The 23,257-nt window shown below is 43.6% G+C and overlaps 2 protein-coding genes across 3 annotated transcripts in view; both read right to left on the bottom strand.

Moving 5' to 3' along the window:
• Snupn (snurportin 1) overlaps window positions 1-2,715 on the bottom strand; it is a 20,624-nt gene extending 17,909 nt beyond the window's left edge. Inside the window, exon 1 of one of the 2 annotated variants that reach the window (XM_048793054.1) lies at window positions 2,330-2,715. The gene's annotated coding sequence lies outside the window, so the exon portion shown is untranslated. The remainder of the gene's footprint in view (window positions 1-2,329) is intronic. The other variant, XM_015480391.2, reaches the window with a different exon arrangement.
• A 12,201-nt stretch (window positions 2,716-14,916) lies between these two features.
• Window positions 14,917-16,567, bottom strand: Imp3 (IMP U3 small nucleolar ribonucleoprotein 3). The gene has a single exon (XM_015480388.2). The coding sequence runs from the start codon at window positions 16,124-16,126 to the stop codon at window positions 15,572-15,574; it is 555 nt and encodes a 184-aa protein (XP_015335874.1). The 5' UTR covers window positions 16,127-16,567; the 3' UTR covers window positions 14,917-15,571.
• Window positions 16,568-23,257: the final 6,690 nt, after the last annotated feature.

Genomic DNA, 23,257 nt, shown 5'->3' with positions numbered 1-23,257 from the left:
GATAAAGAAATTGTGGTACGACATACACAGGATTTTGGGATTTTTGGGGGGGGGGGTGGGTACCGGGGATCAAACTTAGAGGCATTCAACCACTGAGCCACATCCCCAGCCCTATTTCTTGTATTTTATTTAGAGACAGGATCTATACTGAGTTGCTTAGTACCTCACAGTTGGTGAGGCTGACTTTGAACTCGAAATTCTCCTGTTTCAGCATCCCAAGCAGCTGTAATTACAGGGATTACAGGCGTGGGCCACAGCACCCAGCTACACAGTGGATTCTTATTCAGCCATAAATAAGAATGAAATGGGAGCCAGGCATGGTGACACATCTTTAATCCCAGCAGCTGGGGAGCCTGAAACAGGAAGTTTGCTTGAGTTCAAAGTCAGCCTCAGCAATTTAGTGAGGCCCTAAGCAACTCAGTGACCCCTGTCTCTAAATAAAATTTTTAAAAAGGGCTGGGGAAGTGGCTCAGTGGTTAAGTGCTGCTGGGTTCAATCCCAGGTACAAAAAAAAAAAAGAATGAAATATGTCATTTGCAGGAAAATGGATAGAATTTAAGAATTTAAGTAAGCCAAACTCAGAAAGTCGATGGTTATATTTTTAAAAAATATTTATTTTTTTAGTTGCAGTTGAACACAATATCTTCAATCTATTTATTTATTTTTATGTGGTGCTGAGGATCGAACCCAGGACCTCATCCGTGCTAGTCAAGCGCTCTACCGCTGAGCCACAACCCCAGCCCCAATGGTTATGTTTTATCTCATGTGTGGAAGCTAGAACTTAAAAATAAGGGGGGAAAGATAGGGAGAATCTCTTGCAAATCAAAGGGCTACCTGGTTGCTACATTAAACCCTGAATTGGCAACCTGTTACCAGGTTCCCTAATGACTGGCGAGAGCTGTTTTTTCTTCTTACTTGAAAAAAGCCTACTTTTTCACTTCGAAAAAAAAAATAATCAAAGGAAGATCAATAGAATGAAAGGGGACCAGGAGGAAAAGGGTAGGTAATGGGAGATGAATCTACCAAATTATAGAGTTCAATCTCCAGTAATGAAAAAAAATAATTCTTTAAAAATTATCTTTGGGTCTTAAAGTAATGACCAAATTCAGCTGGAAGCAGTGGCACATTCCTGTAATCTCAGCAACTGAGGAAGCTGAGGCAGAAAGATGCAAGTTTGAGGTCAGCCTAAGACTTTATCTCAAAATGGGGGTTATAGCTAAGTGGTAGTGCTTGCTGAGGATGAATCAGGCCCTGGATTTACTGAGGAGTAGCATGCAAAAAAATTAATAAAAGACCAAATCCAAAGCATCTTTTTTTTTAAGTTGTTGATGGACCTTTATTTTAATTATTTGTATGTGATGCTGAGAATCGAACCCAGTGCCTCACACATGCTAGGCAAGCACTCCACCACTGAGCCACAGCCCCAGCTCCCCAAAGCATCTTCAATAGGCCTTTTCATTCTTTACTTTTGTTGTTGTGGTGGTGGGTAGTGGGAATTGAACTCAGGGGCACTTGACCACTGCCCACATCTGCAGCCCAATTTTGTTTTTCTGCGGGGGGGTGGGGGGACAGGGTCTCACTGAGTTGCTTAGTGCCTTGCTGTTGCTGAGGCTGACTATGAATTCAAGATCTTCCTGCCTCAACTTCCCGAGCAGCTGAATTAGAGGCGTGTACCACCGCGCCTGGCTCATGCTTGATGTTAGCTCCCGATTTGCCAAGAACCACAAAATCGTTAAAATTGATGCCTCGGATACTAGGGCGGGTCCCTGCACCTTCCTGTTAAGGGCATCCTTGCTGGCTCTTATTCTTTCAGCCCATTCCACGGAAGGTTCCGTCCACAAGTGTTCAGACTGCGTCCCACGTGGACTCATCCTCCACTAGTTTCCACTAACTTCCCAAGATCTGACCCACCCAGGCCCCTCCTCCGCGCTGAGGCCCAGGCCCACTTCCTGTCCCCCTCCTCATCTCTGATGCCTCCACGTGGCCTCCGTCTCTTCCTACCCCCACGTGCCGGGCTCCTGCCCAGTGATTTTACCTGCTCCACTCGGCCGTACTCCCCGCCACCGCCCCGCAATGCCCTTCTCTAGCGATGGGGTCATCTAGGCCTTGCATGGTTCGCCCCTCCCCTACAAAAATGACCCTCAGGGCTTCTAGCCGGACAGCCTGTACATAATTGCGGAAACACGCCAAAGGGGAGGCCCCGGCCTGGCTCTGCCTCTCCAAGGGCCGTCCCGGGAGCCGGAGAGCGGGACAGGTCAGAGGAGCCTTAGACCGATGATAAGGGGCAACTCGAGAACCGGCAAGACCCGAACTCCAACTCAGCACTCACCGGACTGAGGCGACAGTTGCACGCGCCGCCGCTGCCACCGCCCTCCCCGGGGATCGGCCAATCAGCTGCCCTGAAAGGGTCGGACCCGCCCCCTCGGCTGCCGTCGCGCCGCTAGGCCCACAGTCTTTGCGCCCGGAGTTTCCGGCTCCTCCCACCGTGGCGCACGCCGGAAGTTGGTTCGCTGCGGGCCGTTACTTCCGCCTGAAGGTCTCGGGCTTTTCCGGTCACTCACAGCTGGGTCCTGTTTTTGCGTTGCGCCTCCCGGCCCTCTCCAACAAGATGGCTTGACAAAGGCAAGACCCCACTCCTGGGCACAAGCTCCTCCCAGCCCCTTTCGCCAATAGGAGGAGCGGCGACCTCGTGGCCGGGCATTCAACGCCCTCCACTCCCTGGGTCCTGCCGCCTTCCCATATCTGCTCAGCCTGCTGCCTCTTCTCTGCATTTCTCTCACTCGGGCAGTGCTCGTTGTCTGGATGGCCCCGTCTGACATCCCAAGTCTTGGACTATTAAACGTCCCCTCCCCGTTCGCCCTTCCAACACCAGCAACTGCCTGGACTACTCCCTATTTGCTAGGTTTGGGAATTTCTCCTTCGTATTCGGCTGTGGACTTGGTAACGTGGCTTGATTCCTGTTTAGGGAGTCAGCATCCAGCACAAGGCATGGACTCAATAGACCCTCGATGAAAGAATGATTGAATTGGTGCAAGCTGTGGGACCAAGCAGCCGAGATTTAGGAGACCCCCCCTCAACTTGGATGCAGTTTCTGCAGGGTAGCACTAACTTAATGAGATGTAAAATAAAAAAAAAAAAATGAATAGCTATTTATTGAATGCTGACATTGAGCCAGATACCGTGTTTTATAGGCATTAGTTCATTCAATCATCAAAACAGAGAGGTTAAGTACCTTAGCCAAAGCCACACAGCTCTTGAACCAAACATTTGAATTTGCTAGATGTTTTAATATAGAGAATAGAGTGCCTATTATATACAATAGTAACATTCCTTCTACTCAGGAGGCTGAGGCCAGTCAATCCTGTCTCCAGTCACCCTGTCTCCAAATCACCCTGTCACCCTGTCTCCAAATCAAAAGGGCTAGGGAGTGTAGTTCAGTGGTAGAGTGTTTACCTAGGATGTTTGGAGCCTTGGGTTCAATCTCCAAGTTCCATTCTCAGTACCTCAAAGGGGTTGGGGGAAGCTGGCATATTTTGAATCTAAGGAATACCAAGATACGACTTATAAGGAATATCAAGATGTGGACCTGTTGGGCATATATTTTACGTACATACCACAATTTTGGTGCTAAAGGAAATTGGGGACCCTGGAAGACTAATCTTTGGGACCTCAGATTATATGTAGGTGAACACTTGACTTTCACTATCCAGGCTTAACAAAGATTATTTATTGGATATAGCAAAATAAAAACTGATAATTGCTTAATTTGTGGGACTGTCATAAAAGAAAAACCCAGGGCCTGCCTGCATTAAGGAAATTTGATATTGCAGTGTCTGTTTGTCCCAGAACCACCATTTCCTACTTATAACCATAGAGGTCACAACTAGTGGTCAGAACTGCACATAAAAGAAAAAAGACCCCTAACATTGAAGCAAAGTAGACTGTATTTGAAAGAAGTTCCTGAATGCACGGCCAAGATCTAGAAAGGCTCTGGTCCTTCACTGGTACCCAGCTGAATCACTGCTCATATCCCTGAAAATAAAGAAACAGCAGCTGGCCCAAGGGCTCATTTGGAGTTGGTGGATATTCCAAAAAGGGCTGTTCTGCCTGAAACTATGGCTCCCCAACTCTAGCCATTAGCATTTCACCTTCACAAGGTTGTCCACATACGCATACACCTGTGTGGTTTTGTTTTCTGGTACTGGGGATTGAAGCAAAGGCAGCTTACTACTAAGCTACATCCCCAGCCCTTTTTATTTTTCATTTTGAGACAGAATCTCACTAAGTTGCGGAGGCTGGCCTGGAACTTGGGATCCTCCTGCCTTGCCCTCCTGAGTAGCTGAGATTATGGTATATACTCCATCACACACAGCTAAGTGCTGTGTCTTATCCTCTCTAAAGAAACTTTCAGAGCAGAAACTAGGGACATCTGACCCAGCCTCTTCCTATCAGGGAGAGGAGACAGAAGAGGTATATACCCCAAGTGCCAAAGCAAGAAGGCAGTATGGCCTTCCCTCCAGCCTCTGTCCCTCAGCTGTTGGAAGATAATTGAGCATTTTTGGTTGTGTTGTTTTGTTTTTTTCTTTTTGATCCAGCACTTAGGTGATTGCTTCTCCATGTCTCCATGCCAAGCTCTGGACTAGGCACAAGGCCCATGCTTCTCTTTCTCTCTCTTTCTTTCTGTTGAACCTGAGGGAGGTTTTTACCACTGAGCCACATCCCCAGTTCTTTTTATTTTTCATTCCCAGACAAGGTCTGAGTTGCTGAGGGTGTTACTAAATTGCCCAGGCTTATGGTGGTGCATGCCTGTAATTCCAGCGATCAGGGAGGCTATGACAGGAGAATCACAAGCTCAAGAACAGCCTCGGAAACTTGGTGAGACCCTAAGTAATTCAGTGAGACTCTGAGGAAGGTGCTGCCTCAAAAAGTAAAAAAGGCTAGGGTTGTGGCTCAATGGTAGAGTACTTGCCTAGCACATGTGAAGCACTGGGTTCAATTCTCAGCACCATGTATAAATGAACAGATAAAGATCCATTGACAAGTAAAAAAATATTTAAAAAATAAAACTTAGAAAAAGGGCTGGGGATGTAACTCAGTGGTAAAGTAGCCTTGGGTTCAATCCCCAGTACCAATAAATAATAAACAGCCAAGGCTGGCCTGGAACTTGAGATCCTCCTGCCTTAGTCTGCTGAGTGGCTGAAATAACAGGCATGCATCACCATAACCAGCTAGGCTTGTGCTTTTCTTTTCTTTTGGTATCAAGGATTGAACCCAGGGGCGCTTAACCATTGAGCCACATCCCCAGCCCTTTATATATTTTATTCTGAGACAGAGTCACACTAAGTTGTTTAGGGCCTGCCTAAGTTGCTTAGACTGGCTTTGAACTTGCAATCCTCCTGCCCTGTCCTCCCAAATCACTGGGATTACAGGGGTGCACCACTGAGCCCAGGTAGGCCTGTGCTTTTTAAAGTGTTGTTTCCTTCCAAAGGTGCCAAAGATCACATGGAAACTTGTTAGAATTGAAAATTCTCAGTTTCTCTACTGTAACCTAAAGCTCTGTCCTCATCCTTGAGGCCAATCCAATAATGAAAACAAGGTCTTGGGGTTGGGGCTGTGGCTCAGAGGTAGAGTGCTCGCCTACTATGTGTAAAGCACTGGGTTTGATCCCCAGCACCACATATAAATATGTGTCCACCTATAACTAAAAAATAAATTTAAAAAACAAGGTCTTAAGGGGCCAGGGATGTAGCTCAAGCGGTAGCTCTCTCACCTGGCATGCGCAGGGCGCTGGGTTCAATCCTCAGCACCACATAAAAGTAAATAAAAAGATCTTGTGTCCCCCGAAAAACTAAAAAATAAATATTAAAAAATTCTCTCTCTTTCTCTCTTAAAAAAAAAAAAAAACAGGGTCTTGAGAAAAAAGAAGATTGCTTTGCTAGCAAAGGAGAAACACAGGGGACTCCTGTCCCAAAGGCTGTGATTCTGCCCATCCCTACGAACGGGGCTTGGGGCTTTTATAGAGGTGATTCAAAGAAAATGCAATTAGGGAGGAGAGATCAAGAAGGAGAAGATCAGGGAGGAGAAGTTTAGGGAAAAGAAGATCAGGGAGGTTTAGGCAAAAGAAGACTAGTAAAAAGAAAAACATACTCACAGCATCAAGTGAACCCCGTTACACTACCACCTCTCCCTCCTAAATCACAAATTCAGTTGTGGAAGAGATAGCATCTGATTTCACAGTGGTGCACGCCTGTGATCCCAGCAACTTGGGAGGCTGAAGCAGGAGGATTTTGAGTTCTAGGATAAGCCTTGGCAATTTAGCCATAACCTGTCTCAAAAAGACATTTAATTTTTTTTTAATTTTTAAAAAAGGGTAAGGGATATAGTTCAGTGCTATAATAATTCTGGATTCAAACCCCAGTACTAAACATAAATAAGTTATAAGAACAACAGTATTGGGTTGTTGTGAAGAATACCTGAGGCAGCACAAACCTGGCACAGTCAAGGGTAGCCATTATCAGCTAGCAGAGGATCATGTTTCCTTTTAAAATTTGCCATTCTCAGGCAAAGAAAATGTGGTATATAGGGGCTGGGGCTACAGCTCAGTGGCAGAGTGCTTGCCTAACCTGTGTGAGGCACTGAGTTCAATCCTTAGCACCACATAAAAAAATAAATAAATAAAGGCATGATGTCTATCTACAACTACAAAAAAATTTTTTTAAAAGAAAAATGTGGTATTTATACACAATGAAATACTACTCAGCCATAAAGAAAAATGAAATGATGATATTTTCCAGTAAATGGATGGAACCAGAGACTATCATGCTAAATGAAATAAACCAATCACCCCCCCCAAAAAAAATTGAAGGCCAAATGTTCTCTCTGATATGCAGGTGCTAACTCACAATAAAGGAACGGGAAGGGAAGAATCGAAGTTCATTGGATTACACTAAGGGGAATGAAGAAATGATAGTAGAAATGAGAATGGGAAAGATAGTAGAATGAATTGGACATAACTTTCCTATGTTCATATATGAATATATGGCCAGTGAAACTCCGTATCATAAAAAAAAAAAATCCATATCATGTACAACCACAAGAATGGGAACTTATACTCCATGTATGTGTAACACGTCAAAATGCATTCTGTCATGTGCAACTAAAAAGAACAAAAAATTTTGCCATTCTTGTGTGTCCATTCTTAAAGATGCAGAATATTTATGTTCAGAAAGAAATGAACTGTACAGCCAAACTGTGCATTTCTTCCCTCCCTCAGTTTCCACCTCCCTCTCTTCTTTCATTATACGTATTTATCATGTATCTTGAGTACCAGGCCCTCTGCTGGACAGTGAGGACAAAGAGATGACTTGGCTCTTTCCTGCTTCAAAAAAGCCTACATTCTAGAGAGTCCATCAATAGTCAAAGTTTTATTAGGCCAAACTGGGCAAGTGGCTCATGCCTATAATTCCAGCTATTCTGGAGGCTGAGGCAGGAAAATCACAAGTTCAAGGCCAGATTTAGTGAGATCCTATCTCAAAATTTAAAAATTAAAATGTAGCTCAATGGGAAAGCAGCCCTGGGCTGGGTACAGTGGTGCATGTCTATAATTCAGCAACCGGCGGGGGGGGGGGCTGAGGCAGGAAGATTGCAAGTTCAAGGCCAGCCTCAACAATTTAGTGAAGCCCTAAGCAATTTAGTGAGACCTTGTCCCAGAATATAAAATAAAAGGGATGTGAATGTAGCTCAGTGGTAAAATGCTAACTGGGTTCAATCCCCAGTACCAGGGGAAAAAAATGTAATACTAGGGCCAGCACAGAAATCTCTCTAGTAGGGACAAGTGAAGGATGTTTTCTCATTTGATGAATAAGTATTAAATTTATATTTGATTACTATTTGATTAAATATTATACTTAATTTGATTAATACTAAATAATTAGTATTTCTAAACTATGGAGTCCAGGCATGGCCCCTGACCTCAATGAAAGGGGAAAGACACAGATAATACATCAATCAACTGTGAGTGTTTGAGCAGGGAACTTCACTTGCCTTAGTTTTAATCTTTAAATGTATAAAACGGGATGATGATCTTTTCTTTGTTCTAAGGACTAGATGAGATGATACATGTAAAATATATAGTCCAGAATCTGGCAAAATAGCTGTCAGATCCCTTCCACTTTTTCCAACCTTGGCATATTTAAGTGAGTCCTACCTACATCAAGACTTTTTCTTTGATACTAGGGATTGAACCTAGAGCCTCATGTATGCTAGGTAAGTGCTCTACCACTGAGCTATACCTCCAGCCCTTTTACTTTGAGACAGGGTCTCACTTTATTGCCCAGGCTGAACTTCCTGCCTCAACCTCCCAAGTAGCTGGGATTTTAGGCATGCCACACTGTGCCCAGCTAACATGTTCTGTTTAAATTGTACTTGTTTATACTTGTTTGTTTCAACTGTAATTGCTTTTCCATTAGAGTAGTGATGGAGAAAGTTTGTGGAAAGAGAAAACAATAAACTTCATATTCCTTAATTTAGCCTGACTAGAGATCAAAGCAGGGGCAGAGATGAAGAACTTTAGATATCAGCTCCAGTGAACAATGCTGGGAGCCCAGGACAGTGTGGACCTAGTCACACCCAGGTGACCAGGGCCTGATCTGATTAGCAACAACAGGTTAGATAAGAATGAAAATCACAGTGGCTCAGGAGGCTAAGGCAGGAGGATCGCAAAGCCAGCCTTAGCAAAAGTGAGGTGCAAACAATTCAGTGAGACCCTGTTGTTAAACACAAAGAAAAGACCTCCAACTCCAATTTAAATCAAATTAAAGCAAGCTTGTTATTCCGACTGGCCAGGACTGTCCCTCTCCCAAAATCCGTGGGAATAGAAGACAGTCCTCCGGCTCTAGAAGCTCAGTTTTATGGCACAAAAAGTTGCAAAACAGGGGTGTCTTGAGAACTTACAGATAACAGGATTTTGACAAGCATAATACAAAGGCAGGTAGTAGATTAATGGACTAAATGGTTCAGCACTTAGGGAGTAAATTTAGATCCCAACATCATAATTTATGAGGCGCCACTAAGGTTTCAGAGAGGGTTGTTATCTGGTCAGGGAAAACCAGGCCTGGGTGAGTTCAAGGCACAGGCAGGCATTCCAAGCAAGTTTAGAAATCTCAGTAATTTATAGTAAAGCCGAAATTAATTTTTCATGCCTTTGTGATGAGATGGATCCCAATCTTAAGAGGGAATTAAGTTGGGTTTACCACCTATCTCTAAATAAAATACAAAAATAGGGCTGGGGATGTGGCTCAGTGGCTGAGTGCCCCTAAATTCAATCCCTAGTACCAAAAAAAAAAAAGAATGAGAATGAAAATCATAGCCAGGTGCAATGGCACAGGCCTGTAATCCCAGTGGCTCAGAGGCTGAGTGCCCCTGAGTTCAGTCCCCAGTACCCAACAACAAAAAAACAGAATGAAAATCACAAAATACCCAATCCCGGTGAGAGGCAGTTTACAAACTACCTGAAGAAGCTGGGTGTGGTGGTGCATGCCTGTATTCCCAGCCACTTGGAGGCTGAGGTAGGAGGATCACAAGTTCAGGATCAGCCTCATCAATTTAGCAAAATCCTAAGCAATTTAGGAAAACCCTGTCTCAAAAAGTGAAGTTGGGGTGCTGGGATGTAGCTCAAATTTAAAGTTCCCTTTGGTTTAAACCCCATTAATATTTTTTGTTGTTGTTTTTAGTTGTCAACGGATCTTTTGCTTATTTATATGCAGTGCTGAAGATTGAATTCAGGGCTTCACACATAGCAGGCAAGTGCTCTCCTGATAAGCTACAACTCCAGCCCAGTACTCAAAAGAAATTAAAAATATAAAATGAATAAATAAGTAAAGAGGGCTGCAGATTGGCTCAGTGATAGAGCAGCACTGGACTCAGTCCCCAGTCTTATAAAAATGAAACAAACTCTCCAGGTCATCAAAAACAAGAAAAGTTTGAGAAACTCAGAGCTAAGAGAGCCTAAAGAAACAGGACAACTAAATCTAAAGTAGCATTTGTCCTGGGAAGAATCCTGGAACAGAAAAAAAAAATAAATTAGATAAAAACAAAGAAAATTTGAATGAAGCTTGGACTTTTTTTTTGGGGGGGGGTGGTACCAAGGATTGAATAAAGGGGCACTAGACCACTGAGCCACATCCCCAGCCCTTGAAGTTTGGACTTTAGTTAACATTATATCACCAGTAGCTGGTCTATTGTGATAAATGTACCATAACGAGCTAGATGTTAGTAACAGGGGAAATTGGTTTTATGTTTTATTTTTATGGTTCGANAGGGGGGGGGGGAGGGGGGCTGGGAATGTAGCTCAGTGATAAAGCAACCCTGGGTTCAATCCCCAGAACAAAAAAATGTTAATACTGGCCTTGAATTTGGAGTCCTCCTCCCTCAGCATCTCTAGAAGCTGGGATTACAAACCTGAACAACCATGCCTGGCTCAGATGTTATTTTCTGGCATTCTTAGCTTTAGGGTTGGTGGAAGCTAGTGGTCCTTCCTCTCCAGTAACTATGGAGATTGAGGCAGGAGGATCACAAATTCCAGGGCATCCTCAACAATTTCATGAGACCCCATCCCAAAATAAAAAAGGGCTGGGGATGTACCTCAATATTAAAGCACAGTGGATTATATTTCCAGTACCAAACAGATGGACCAACACACACAGATTATGAAAGGTTTACCTAATAGTTGAGAGAATGTTAAGTCAGATACAAAGGTTAAAAGTAAGACAGCGGGCTGGGGCTGTAGCTCTGTGGCAAAGCATTTGCCTAGCATGTGTGAGGCACTGGGTTTGATCCTCAGTACCATATAAAAATAAATAAATAAAATAAAGGCATGGTGTCCATCTGCAACTAAAAAAAAAAAAAAAAAGTTTAAAAAATAAGGGTTGGGGTTGTGGCTCAGTGGTAGAGCACTTGCCTCTCATACGTGGGGCACTGGAGGGTTTGTTCCTCAGCACCACATAAATAAATAAAGTAAAGGTATTGTGTCCATCTACAAAAATAATAATAATAATAAAATAAAATGGCTATTTTTCTAAAGGGCCTGAGATAGTACAAGATAATTTTGACATACAATATGTTCTCTCTCCATAATCGCTATGTTCTAGGCAGCCAAAGCCAAACAGTCCACAGGATTTGTGACATAGATACATGATGGAAAGTTCCAGTCCAGAGACCCAGTTACAAAGTAAAAAAAGAAAAGTGTAAACCAGGCATGGTAGCACATGCCTATAATTCCAACAGCTCCGGAGGCAGAGGCAGGAAGATCATGAGTTCAAAGCCAGACTTGGCAACTTAGTGAGGCCCTGAACAACTTAATGAGATCCTGTCTCAAAATAAAATATAGGGCTGGGGCTGTAGCTCAATGGCAGAGTGCTTGCCTAGCATGCGTGAGGCACTGGGTTTGATCCTCAGCACCACATAAAAATACACAAATAAAATAAAGGCATTATGTCTATCTACAACTAAAAAAAAAAAAATGCTCCCAGTTTAAGATTAAACTTTAAAAATATATATAATATATTTTAAAAAAGGGCTGGGAATCAGGCTCAGTGGTTAAAACCTTTGGATTCAATCCCCAGTACCGGAAAAAAAAAAAAAAAAGTGTAAACAGAATGGAAATGTCCATAAGTCATGAGTCTAGTAACTCCCCGGCTGCCCCCAGTACTGGAATTGAACCCAGGGGCACTCTCCCACTAACCTACATCCCCAGCCCTTAGTTACCCATGCATGACCTCAAACTTGCAATCCTCCTGTCTTAGCTTCAAGAGTAGCTGACATCACAGGCATGTGCTATAATGACATGCCATAATGCCTGGTTGGTAACTCTTTGTGATTTTTTTGGGGGGGTGCAGAGGCAGAATTTAATCCAGGTCCTCACACACTCTAGGCAGGTACCCTACTACTGAGCTACATCCCCAGCCCTTTGTTTTTGGTACTGGGGATTGAACTCAGGGGTACTGGACCACTGAGCCACATCTCCAGCCCTATTTTGAATTTTATTTAGAGATAGGGTCTCAGAGTTGCTTAGTGCCTTCCAGTTGCTGAGGATGGCTTTGAACTCGTGATTCTCTTATCTCAGCCTCCCAAACCGCTGGGATTACAGGCGTGTGCCACCATACCCGGCCCTTTTTATGTTCTTTTTTTTTTTTTAATGTCAATGGACCATTATTTTATTTATTAACTTATTTATACGTGGTGCTTAGAATCGAACCTAGTGCTTCATACATGCTAGGCAAGCGCTCTACCACTGAGCCACAATCCCAGTCCCCTTTTTGTTTTAAAACAGCATCTCATTAAGTTGGTGAGGCTGGCCTCAAACTTGTGATCCTCCTGCCTACCCAGTCACTGGGATTACACCATGTGCCATGGTGCACCACTCTAGCTGATAATCTCTTAATTTGCGTTTTGAGCTCTGGGTACTATATAGCTGTATAGCCACCTCATGTGGTTGTTCCAGATGCTTACAAAGGGTAGAAGTGATCCAAGATCATGTTCCAGGCAGCGGTTGGAATTGTCCAGTATCCTAATGGCCTCCAGACTCTATTTCCAAAGCTCTTTCAATGTTTTCATTGTAATTTTCCTTTTATTTTCCCAATGGTAAATTATATGATATGTATGCTTAACCATAATACAAAAACAACTAGAAAATTCACAAAGTACATTATCACTTGATTATAATAAAAAATAATATTACTTTGAATTTTCTAGTTTCCAGCTGCTCAGGAGATCTGATCCATGACACAAAGCACTCACCCTTCAGTAATTACTCACTGGTCCAACCAAGGTTCCCAGGCAAACAAAGACACTCCCATTAAACATGACATGCAAAGGGACTAGAAATGACCTCCTAGAAGCAAAGGGCAGGCCTCTGTTTTGGCAGGGTAACATTCTTTTGATACACAACAGTTAGAGTGAGTGGTCAGTGGCTATGGAAAATATTATGATCATGCTTTATTACGGTAGGACCTTGGGATATAGCACAAGGCCTGGTTTCACTGGCTGTGTTGAACCTTCTGGAAGTTCTGAGTATGAGAATAATGAGGAACCCAGAGATGACCCATGTATAGGCAGCCAGCCATTATATTTCCTATCATCTCAATCCCTGGACCCAGTTTACTTCAAGAGAATTTATAGATGTTTTATCTGCTTGGGTCATGGTGCAGGCTCCAACTACTCCCAAGGCGTGGTCACTGGAGGGCCTACCTTCTAAGAGCCACCTTTCTCTCCCTCCGTAAGATCCATAAGCCTAGAAGTTCTGAGAATGCTCCTTCAAATGGGCAGAGACTGTATTCAGCTACTAGAGCTGAGGAGTCAGATTTTCTTACAATAAAGGGACAGCACTGAAAAAAATATGGCCTTGGGGCTGGGGATGTGGCTCAAGCGGTAGCGCACTCACCTGGCATGCGTGCGGCCAGGGTTCAATCCTCAGCACCACATACAAAGATGTTGTGTTCGCCGAAAACTAAAAAATAAATATTAAAATTCTCTCTCTCAGGCTGGGGATGTGGCTCAAACGGTAGCGCGCTCGCCTGGCATGCGTGCGGCCCGGATTCGATCCTCAGCACCACATACAAACAAAGATGTTGTGTCCGCCAAGAACTAAAAAAAAAAATTCTCTCTCTCTTTAAAAAAAATAAAAATAAAATAAAATTCTCTCTCTCTCTTAAAAAAAAAAAACAAAAAAAAAAACTATGGCCTTTGGAGTCACATGAGCCTGGACATGACCTCCAGCCTGGGACAAATTCTTGTCCCAGTTTTTTCACAAATTGAGAATATGGTAACATATAGCTTGCAGAGTTCTGGGGAAGAGTAACTTGAACACCACCTTTTCCCTGAAGCCTTCCCAGTTTAATGCTTATATCTGCCTCAGCCCTTTAAAACAGCAATTTGGTGAGATCAATCACATTGCCTAATGCTGCTGGTTTTCTGTGCTGACTTGGAAACTCAAGTTTAGAGAGCCTCTTTAAACCGACTCACTCCTAAGGACCAGTTGTTCTGACACTGATAGTCTCTTTTTCTGTTTGTTTGCAATGCAGCCCAGGGCCTCTTGCATGCTCAGCAAGCACTCTGCCACTGAACTACATCCCCAATCCCATTGATAGTCTCTTATAAAAGATTATGATTCCAGTCTGACACTTATGGCCATACAATCTTAACATTTTGACTGATCTCTGCTGCAATTCCTTCATCTGAAAAGTGGAGAATAATTGAATCTCCCCATATCATAGGATTGTTGGGAGAAGTAAATGGGTTAATACACTTACCACTATGTATCATATAGAAGCATTTGTGATTATCATCTCATGTCACCACCTTGTTTCTTCCGTAAATGCTGCCTCACACCTGGAGAACTGAAGACACATGTAAAAGCCCACCTACTAGCCTCAGCATTCTATTTATTTTCCTTTTTGAAGTCCAGGGTAAAATTTGGTATGCTCTCTACTCTCCTTTTTAATTTTCTACCACTCCATCTTTTTTGAGGGGAGGGGACTGAGCACATGGGATGGCTAAGCACAGCTCTATCCCTCCTAAGAACATATTTCCAGGAACCTATTGGGCCACTTCTAACCGCTAGATGGCCACATTACAGGGTGATTATTTCCTTAGGCAAGCAAACGCTTCAGCCCTCTAAAACAAGATTTCCTGGGGCTGGGATATCAACAGGAAGTCCTGCAGAGAAGAGCTCTGCCAAAACATTCATTCCAAGGAACTGATTGGTAAAGCAGCAAATTTGTCCAATCCTGTACAACATCCTGCAGCTCCACATGTGGCCCATTGCAGACCTCACCCACAGATGGACCTACCCCTCTGGATTCTTGGGACAGGAAGATCTATAGATAAGGTCATCCCAATGTAAGAAAACCATAAGAAAAGTTGCATTTACAAAGTGGTTGGGCCATTTATTGGTACTAGGGAAAGTGTTTCTTTACAGGAGGAAAGGAACTCTTTAATACTAAAGTCTTTTCTTTTTTTATTTTGCCTGTCTGGGGATTGAACCCAGGGTTTAGCAAATTCTAGGCAAGCATTTTTTTTAAAATTTGTCCTAGCCCCCAGGCTGACCTCCAACTTATGATCCTCCTGCCTCAACCTCCAGAGTAGCTGGGATTACAAGTGAAAAGTCTCATCCATTTTATGCGAACTTGAGCCCAAAGTCTCCATATGTACACAGGTTAATGACGATCAGGAACAAATACTTGAGTTAAACAAATTGAACCAAATATTCCTAGTACAAAATGATAAAGGAAAGGGAGGAGAGGGCAACGTTACAGCTTTCACACAATGCTTCAGGCAAAAACAGCTAACAATCCCCACTGTCTCCCAAGGTAGTCATTTAATAGTCAGTGATCCAAGTTCTAAGAAAATGTCCTGGAAAACAGGAACAAACCTCCCTACTCCCGCTTCTGTGACCTGCAATTAAGAAGCCAAGTTTTTAAGAACCCAAGACCGATGCTCTTGGCAAAGGCATTCAGAATCTCCAGTACGAGACTTCAACTTTCTCATCTGTAAAAGGCAGACGCGGAGAGATCTGCTAGGCATCCAAATCAAAGTCATCGCGCTCCTCATTGTATTCCAGCACGTGCCTCTTGATCTTGGAGGAGTCGACCCAGGTGACAAAATCCTCCATGCTGCGAGTGACAAGGAAGGCGGGATCGGTAACCACGTCCGGGCCGACACGCACGTGGCCCTGCTCCACGAAAGTTACGGCAGCCTGGAGATGCTGTGCCATGCGCAGTTTGAGGAGCACTGTAGGAAGGCGGCGGCGACAGAAGGACGAGGCTGTGACGAAATCGCAGAGCTCGAGCGATCCGCGCGTCGGCACCAGACCGAGAGCATACAGCTTGTCCAGAAGCGCGGCAGAGGCGCGCACGCGAAACGGGTCACGCTCGGGGAGGTCGCGCAGTCGCCGCGCCAGCTCGCGCACCGCGCGGCTCAGCTGGTTGTACCGGGTGTAGTCTTCACGCCGCTGCAGACGGTAACGCCGCAGCACGCGCAACTCGTGCAGGTTGTGGTCAGTGACTTCCCAGTTCAGGAAGTCCACCTGCTTCAGTAGCTTCTGCTCGTGGAACTTAAGCTTCCGCACCATGATGGCGGCAGCCGAAACAGCGAGAAGCTAAATTGAAAGCGCGTTCAGACGCCCGAGCGACTACCGCAGCGACGCCAGAGTACCGAGTTCCTTGAAGGCCCTGGGCCAATGAAAGAAAGGCTAGAAGCCACGCCCCCCAGCCCCGTTGGTCAGAGTTGGGCCACACCTTTGCATCCGCATCTCGCGTTTCTTGTGTCGTTCTCGTTGGCGGGCGTGGGGGAGGCGTGAGAAGTGCCCGCGGTGGGTAGTGAAGGAGAATCTGGAGGCGACTTTGCGGTTCTTAGTAACGGAGAATGCATCCTCTAGTGCAGTAACAATTTCTTCTCAGATTTCTACCCTTTGGGGACTCTCAGCAGAGGGTTTCCCCGAAAACCTGGGGAGGCCAATTCCGCGGGAGAGGAGTGATGACCGGCTCTTGAAGTTGGGTTCACTGCGCTCGCGACGACCCAGCGGCGGAGGCTGACAGAGCAGTCAGCCTTCCGCCTGCGACTGCTGGGTCTTTCACCAGGCGAGCAGAACGGTTTCTCCTTGCCAAATAGGGCTGGACTGCACTAAACCTATGGCATGCGGATTCCCTGGCTACTTCCTACACTCATAAGATCGGAATCTATTGCGGAACTGTCTGCAAATCCTGTATTTTTAATTTTTTCTCCTCCCTCCTCAGCCCGGTGGTATTGGGTATTGAACCTGGGGTGCTCTGCCACGGAGATATATCCTCAACCCTTATTTTATTTTGAGATAGGGTCTCACTAAATTGCCCAGGACTCGAGCTCGCCATCATCACTCAACCTAGCTAGTCGCCGGGATTACAGGCGTGTGCCACTGCGCCTGACTGGAAATCTGTATTTTTAACAAGTGCCAGCTGGTTTCACGAAATACAGCGAATTTGAGAAACTTGGACTGTTAGTACAAGTCCTAACCCTTTAGTCTAGCCTCAAACGAATTAGCTTGGGTGGATTTCTGGCCACCGAGTATTGAACGCTGTTTGAGCTAGTTAGATATGTAAATTACATTTGAGCGCAGCGGGACTAACTCCCTTTTAACCTAGGCCTCTGACGCCATCTAGCTTCTACTCTGATCATTTTTGTTTTTCATTGTCTTTTTTTTTTTTTAATGCAGTATTTACTAGCTGGAAAATACATATGTAACATGTAAGTTATCGTGTATAATGCATACTCGTGTACTCAACAGCATATTTAAGTAAACATCACCACAACAATTGAACCATTTCATTTACCTAATCCAGCCTCTTTCTCCTTCCAAAGGTAACGGGATCTCCTGTCCTGATTTTTTTTTTTTTTTTTTTTGGCGGTATTTTTTAGGGGCGCTCTACCACCGAGCTACATTCCCCAGCCCATCTAATTTTTTTTTTTAATTTGAAACAGTGTTTTACTCAAATGACCAGGCCGTTCTCGAGTTTGTGATTCTTCTGCCTCAGCCTCCGGAGTTGCTGGGGTTACAGATGTGCACCACTCTGCCCAGCTCCTCTCCTGAATTTTGTGTTTGTTATTTTGTTTAAAAATTTTTTCATCATTATACATACAAATATATGTATACACACACATATGTATTTAATATTAGGTGCTGGGGATGGAATCCAGAACCTTACCCATGCTAGGCAAGCACTCTACCTCTGAGCCGCACACCTGAAGACTGAGTTTATTCAAAGTATAACCTATGGATCAACAGAGAGCTTGTTGGAAATGCAGATTCTCAGGCCCTATTCCTGAGACTCAATCTCATTTTAACAAGATCTTAATTTGTGTGCACCCTGATATTTCAGAAGTGTTTCATAGAAGACAAGACATTGATTGGAGTTTGTTATGTGTAGCTGTAATTGCTTTTATCCCTATCGTGTAATAGTCTTTGTTTGACTCATTTATTAATCCATTTTCTTGTTGGCTTTGTTATTGTTGGATTTCTTTGGAGGGACTGTTTTCAGCAAAATTGCCATTAACATTTTTATACATGTCATATGTTGCACATATGCAGTAGTTTCCAGTATACATTGTAGGAGAGTTGCTAGTCAACCTTAGTAGATATTGCCAAATTGTTTCCAAAAAGATTGTATGAATTTATATTCCTTTGCGAATATATAAGAATTCCCTGGGGCTGGGGTGATAGCTCAGCAGTAGAGCGCTTGCTTAGCACATGTGAGGCCCTGAATTCGATCCTCAGCACCACATACAAATGAATAAATAGAATAAAGGTATTTAAAAAAAAAGAATCCCCTTTGCTTCGTATTCTCATCAATGCTTGGTTATTTTTGTTGTTATTGTTAGGTTGTTTGTTGTTTTGCAGTATAGGAGTTTAAACCCAGGGGTCCTCTTTTTTTTTTTTTTTTGGTACCAAGGATTTAACCCAGAAGCACTTAATCACTCAGCCACATCCCCAGCCAGTTTTTGTTTGTTTGTTTGTTTTGTTTTGAGGCAGGCCTAACTCCTGCTGTTCTCCTTCCCAAGCCTCCTGAGCTGCTTTGCCACCACACTCAGCTAAACCCAGGATTCTGTACCACTGAGCCACATCCATAGCCCTTTTTAATTTATTATTTTGAGACAGGGCTTTACTAATTGCCAAGACTGGCCTCAAACTTGCAATTCTCCTGCCTCAGTCTCCTGAATCGCTTCGATTACAGGCATGTACCACTGTGCCAGGCTTGGTTATTAGTTTTTAAAATGTTTGCCAATGTGGTGTGTAGGTGTGTATCTGTTTTCTTCCTTCCTTCTTTTTTTTTTTTTTGGCACTTTACCACTGAGCGACATTCCCAGCTGTTTTGTTTGTTTGTTGTTTTAATATTTTATTTTTTAGTTGTAGTTGGATACAATACCTTTACTTCACTTATTTATTTTTTATGTGGTGCTGAAGTGGGTTATAGGCATGTACCACCGTGGGCCCAATGTGTAATGGTATTTCATTGTGACTTTAATTTGCATTGTCTCAATGAATAAAAGCTTTATGTGTTTCTTACTCTGGGAAATGCCTCTTTGTGTCCTTTGTTTATTTTTCAATGAGATTGTATGGTAAGTAGAATAATGACCTCCTAAAGACGTCCACCAGGAACCTGTGAATGTGTTACCTTATACTACATAAAGGACTTTGCAGGTATGTTTAAGACTGTTTATTGAGATAATGGATATTGTAATTATCTTGACTTAATTCCACATTGTATTTATAAATCATAACATCACTCTGTATGCCATAAATATATACAATACTTTAGCAATTTGAAGTTGAAAAAAATTTTTAAATATATTTTTTAGTTGTTGATGGACCTTGATTTTATTTATTTATATATGGTACTGAGAATCGAACCCAGTGCTTCACACATGCTAGGCAAGCACTCTATCACTGAACCACAACCCCAGCCCTGCAGTTGAAAATTTTAAATGCAAAAAAAAGTGGGGGGCAATATTGGCATGGGGAGATTATCCTGGTGGGTCCCATGTAATTACAAGAGCCACAGGAGTCCTTATGAGTGAAGGAGGGAGTCAGAAGAGTCAGAGGAGATGATGGAAGCAGAAGCCTGATGAGATTGCTGACTATGACAATGAAAGTGTTCCAAGAGCCAAGAGATGTAGACAACCTCTAGGAAACTGGAAAAAGCAAGGAAAGAGATTATTCCCCAGAGAAGGAATATAGCTCTGCCAATATCTTGATTTTTTTAGCCCAGTGAGATCCACTTTGGATTACTAGTTTCTAGTACTGTAAGATGATAAATTTGTATTATTTTAAGACATTACATTTGTGATTATTCATTATAGCTGCAATAAGAAATGACTATAGATTTTTTATTTTTTGGTAGTACTGGCGATTGAACCTAGGGCCTCTAACACGAGAGGCTACTGTTCTATTCTACCATGGAGCTTCATCCCCGACCATTTATTTATTTATTTAGGTACTGAGGATTGAACCTAGGAGTGCCTAACCATTGACCTATACTCCCAGTTCTTTTTTATTTTTTGAGACAGGGTCTTGCTAAGTTGCTTAGGGCCTTGCTAAGTTGCTGAAACTGGGGTTGAATTGGAATCCACCTGCTTCAGCCTCCCAAGTCACCGGGATTCCAGGCAGGCAGTACTCTGCTCTGCAGGTTTTAATTTTAAATAGGGTATGCCAGGGTAGGTCTTGCTGAGAAAGTTCTATTTTATAGTTAATCCTTGTGCACATTCAGGGGAAGGAAGAGCATTTCAGGAAGAGGAAATAGTGCAAATACATTAGGATAAGAATGTACCTGACATGCCAGAAGAGAAATTACAAAGCTGTCTTGGCTGGAACAGAGTGAGAAAGGAGGATATTAAAGGGTATCAGATAACATAGAGGCTTCCAAGCCTTTGTAAGGACTTTGTAGGGTTTTGAGCAGAGAATTGACACCTAACATATTTAAAAAGAATCACTCTGAAAGCTGTAGTGAGAATAGATTCTAGGAAAGCAGAAATGGAAATGCAGAGTCCATCAGGTGGCTACTACAGTGATCCAGTGATCCAGGCAGCTGGGACCAGGAGAGCAGTAGAAAGATGCTGATAAAAGAGGAATCCTAGAAGGCAGGTGCAGTGGTGTTTGCCTATAATCTCAGCAACTCAGGAGGCTGAGGCAGGAGGATTACAAGTCTGAGGCCAGCCTATGTAACTGTAGATCTGTCTCCAAATAAAAATAAATAAATAAATAAAAAGGGGCTAGGGCTTTAGTTTAGTGGTAGAAAGCACCTGAGTTCAGTATTCAGTACCACCACCAAAAAAAAAAAAAAAAAGGACTGGATGGTGGCGGGGAGAGGGGGACATCATTAGCAAATATGTTAAATATATGGTGTTCCATGCTATGAGCCTAAATAAGATAATCAAAGGAATGAATATAAATATATGCATGGACAGAGACAAGGTTGGGCGTTCAGGGTGGTATGGTCACAGACTGAATAGAAAATACAAGAGGATCACTTTATTGTGGTCACTCTAGTATTAATAATTATTAGAGAACCCGACATGGTGGCACATGCTGCCTGTGATCACAGGGGCTAGGGAGGCTGAGGCAGGAGGGTTTCCAGTTCAAGGCCAGCCTCAGCAACTTATCGAGGCCCTAAACAACTCAGCAAGACCCTGTCTCAAAACACAAAAAGGGCTGGGGATTTAGCTCAGTGGCAGAGTGTTTGCCTAACAAGTGAAAGGCTCTAAGTTAAAAAAAAAAAAAAAAGATAATTGGAGAGAAGAGGATGAACCAATGACATAGAAGGAAAACCAATTACAGTATGGTCTCTCTGGTACAAATGAAGAAAGTATATCCAAAAGGGAGGAGGGGTTAAAATGCTAGTGAGAGGTTGAATAAGAGAGCAATTGAGAATCATTGGGATTCAGCAACACCAAGGTTACTTGATAAAAATATTTTACTACAAGGTTAAGTGTGTATGAGAGAGGAGGAGAGACCCTGGGTTAAATCCCTGGTGTTCAGAGAATAGTTCAGCACTTTCACTGTGTGTGTGTATGTGTGTGTGTGTGTGTGTGTGTGTGTGTGAGAGAGAGAGAGAGAGAGAGAGAGAGAGAGAGAGAGAGAGGGAGGGATTGAACCCAGGGCCTCACACATACCAGGCAAGCACTTTACCACTGAGCTACATTCCCCAGCCCTCTATTTATCTATTTTTGGGTTTTGAGACAGGGTATTGCTAATTTGCCCAGACTAGCCCCAAACTGAATCCTCTAGTCTCAGCCTCCTATGTAGCCGGGCCAGAAAGGCTTTCTTTTTTCTTTCTTTTTTTTTTTTTTTTCATACATAGGATTGAATCCAAGGGCTTAATCACTAAGCCACATCCCCAGCCCTTTTGTAATATTTTATTTAAAGACAGTGTCTCACTAAATTGCTTAGGGTCTTGCTGAATTACTGAAGCTGACTTTGTTTTTTTTTTTTTTAAAGAGAGTAAGAGAGAATTTTTTTTAATATTTATTTTTTAGATTTCGGCGGATACAACATCTTTGTTTGTATGTGGTGCTGAGGATGGAACCCGGGCCGCACGCATGCCAGGCGAGCATGCTACCGCTTGAGCCACATCTCCAGCCCCTGAAGCTGACTTTGAACTTGTGATCCTCCTGCCTCAGCCTCCCAAACTGATGGGATTACAGACATACACCGCTGCACCTGCACTGCAGCTTTCTTGATTCTTGCTCCACCCAGACTAGTGTAGGTGCCCTCCCATGCACCGTGTGTGTGTGTGTGTGTGTGTGTGTGTGTGTGTGTTGGGGGAGCTGTTGAGGATTAAACCCAGGACCTTGTGCATGCTAGGCAAGTGCTCTACCATGGAGCACAGCCTCCATTCCCCAATGGGCCTCCATTCCCCAATGCACATTTCATTGCAATGGTCACACTGTGCAAGGAGCATCTCTCTACTTGTCAGGACTCAACTGAGTTTCTGTCAGGTAAGGATAATATTTTACTTGTCTGTGTACCCCAAGGTCCTGGTACATAATAGGTACTCAGTTAATTGTTGTTGTTGTTGTTGTTGTTGTTGTTATTTTGGCAATAATGGGAATTGAACCCAGAGATGCTTTACCACTAAATTACATCCCAGTTCTTTTTATTTTTTATTTTGAGACACGGCCTCACTAAATTGCCGAGGATGGCTTCGAGCTTGTAATCCTCCTGTCTCAGCCTCTAGAGTACTGGGATCAGTCATGCACCATGGCCCCTGGCTTCAATTTCTTGAATCCATAACCGAATGAATGAGACAGAATGGATGAATTAAAGACAAGTGGAACTAGACTGTAAGTGCCTAGCAGGAACCTGAATTGCTAGTGCTGCTGGTGCTCCCCAGTGTCCAGCAGAATCAGTGTCCAAAACGCTTGCCTCTTCTGAAGTCTCTACAAGACCATTTCTCTTTGCTGCTGCGATAAAGCACAAAGCATCTGGTCCCAGCCGGCCGCAGCACAAAGCAACAGGGAACCTGGCTGCGTCTTAGGCTTGTTCCCGGTCTCTATAGATGTAGGGTTTTGCCGTCCCCTCCCCTCCAACCAGCCCCCAAGAAGTTGCCCAGAGCAGAGGTGTTCTAAGAAACTGGAGCACGCAGCAGACGGTATCCCAGGTCAGATGCCTGGGTCGCGCTGGCTGCTGCCGCGCAGGCGGTGGCCAGTCCAGAGAACAATCCCGGAGCCGCGC

Source organism: Marmota marmota, unplaced genomic scaffold, assembly GCF_001458135.2.
Source record: "Marmota marmota marmota unplaced genomic scaffold, marMar, whole genome shotgun sequence".
In the NCBI taxonomy this organism is placed as follows: Eukaryota; Metazoa; Chordata; class Mammalia; order Rodentia; family Sciuridae; genus Marmota; species Marmota marmota.
Note: the sequence above shows the minus strand (reverse complement) of the source record. Positions and strands in the feature narration are given on the sequence as shown.

What these genes read in the sequence shown, in the direction of transcription:
- Imp3 (XM_015480388.2), bottom strand. Translation starts at nt 16,126, where the DNA reads ATGGTGCGGAAGCTTAAGTTCCACGAGCAGAAGCTACTGAAGCAGGTG.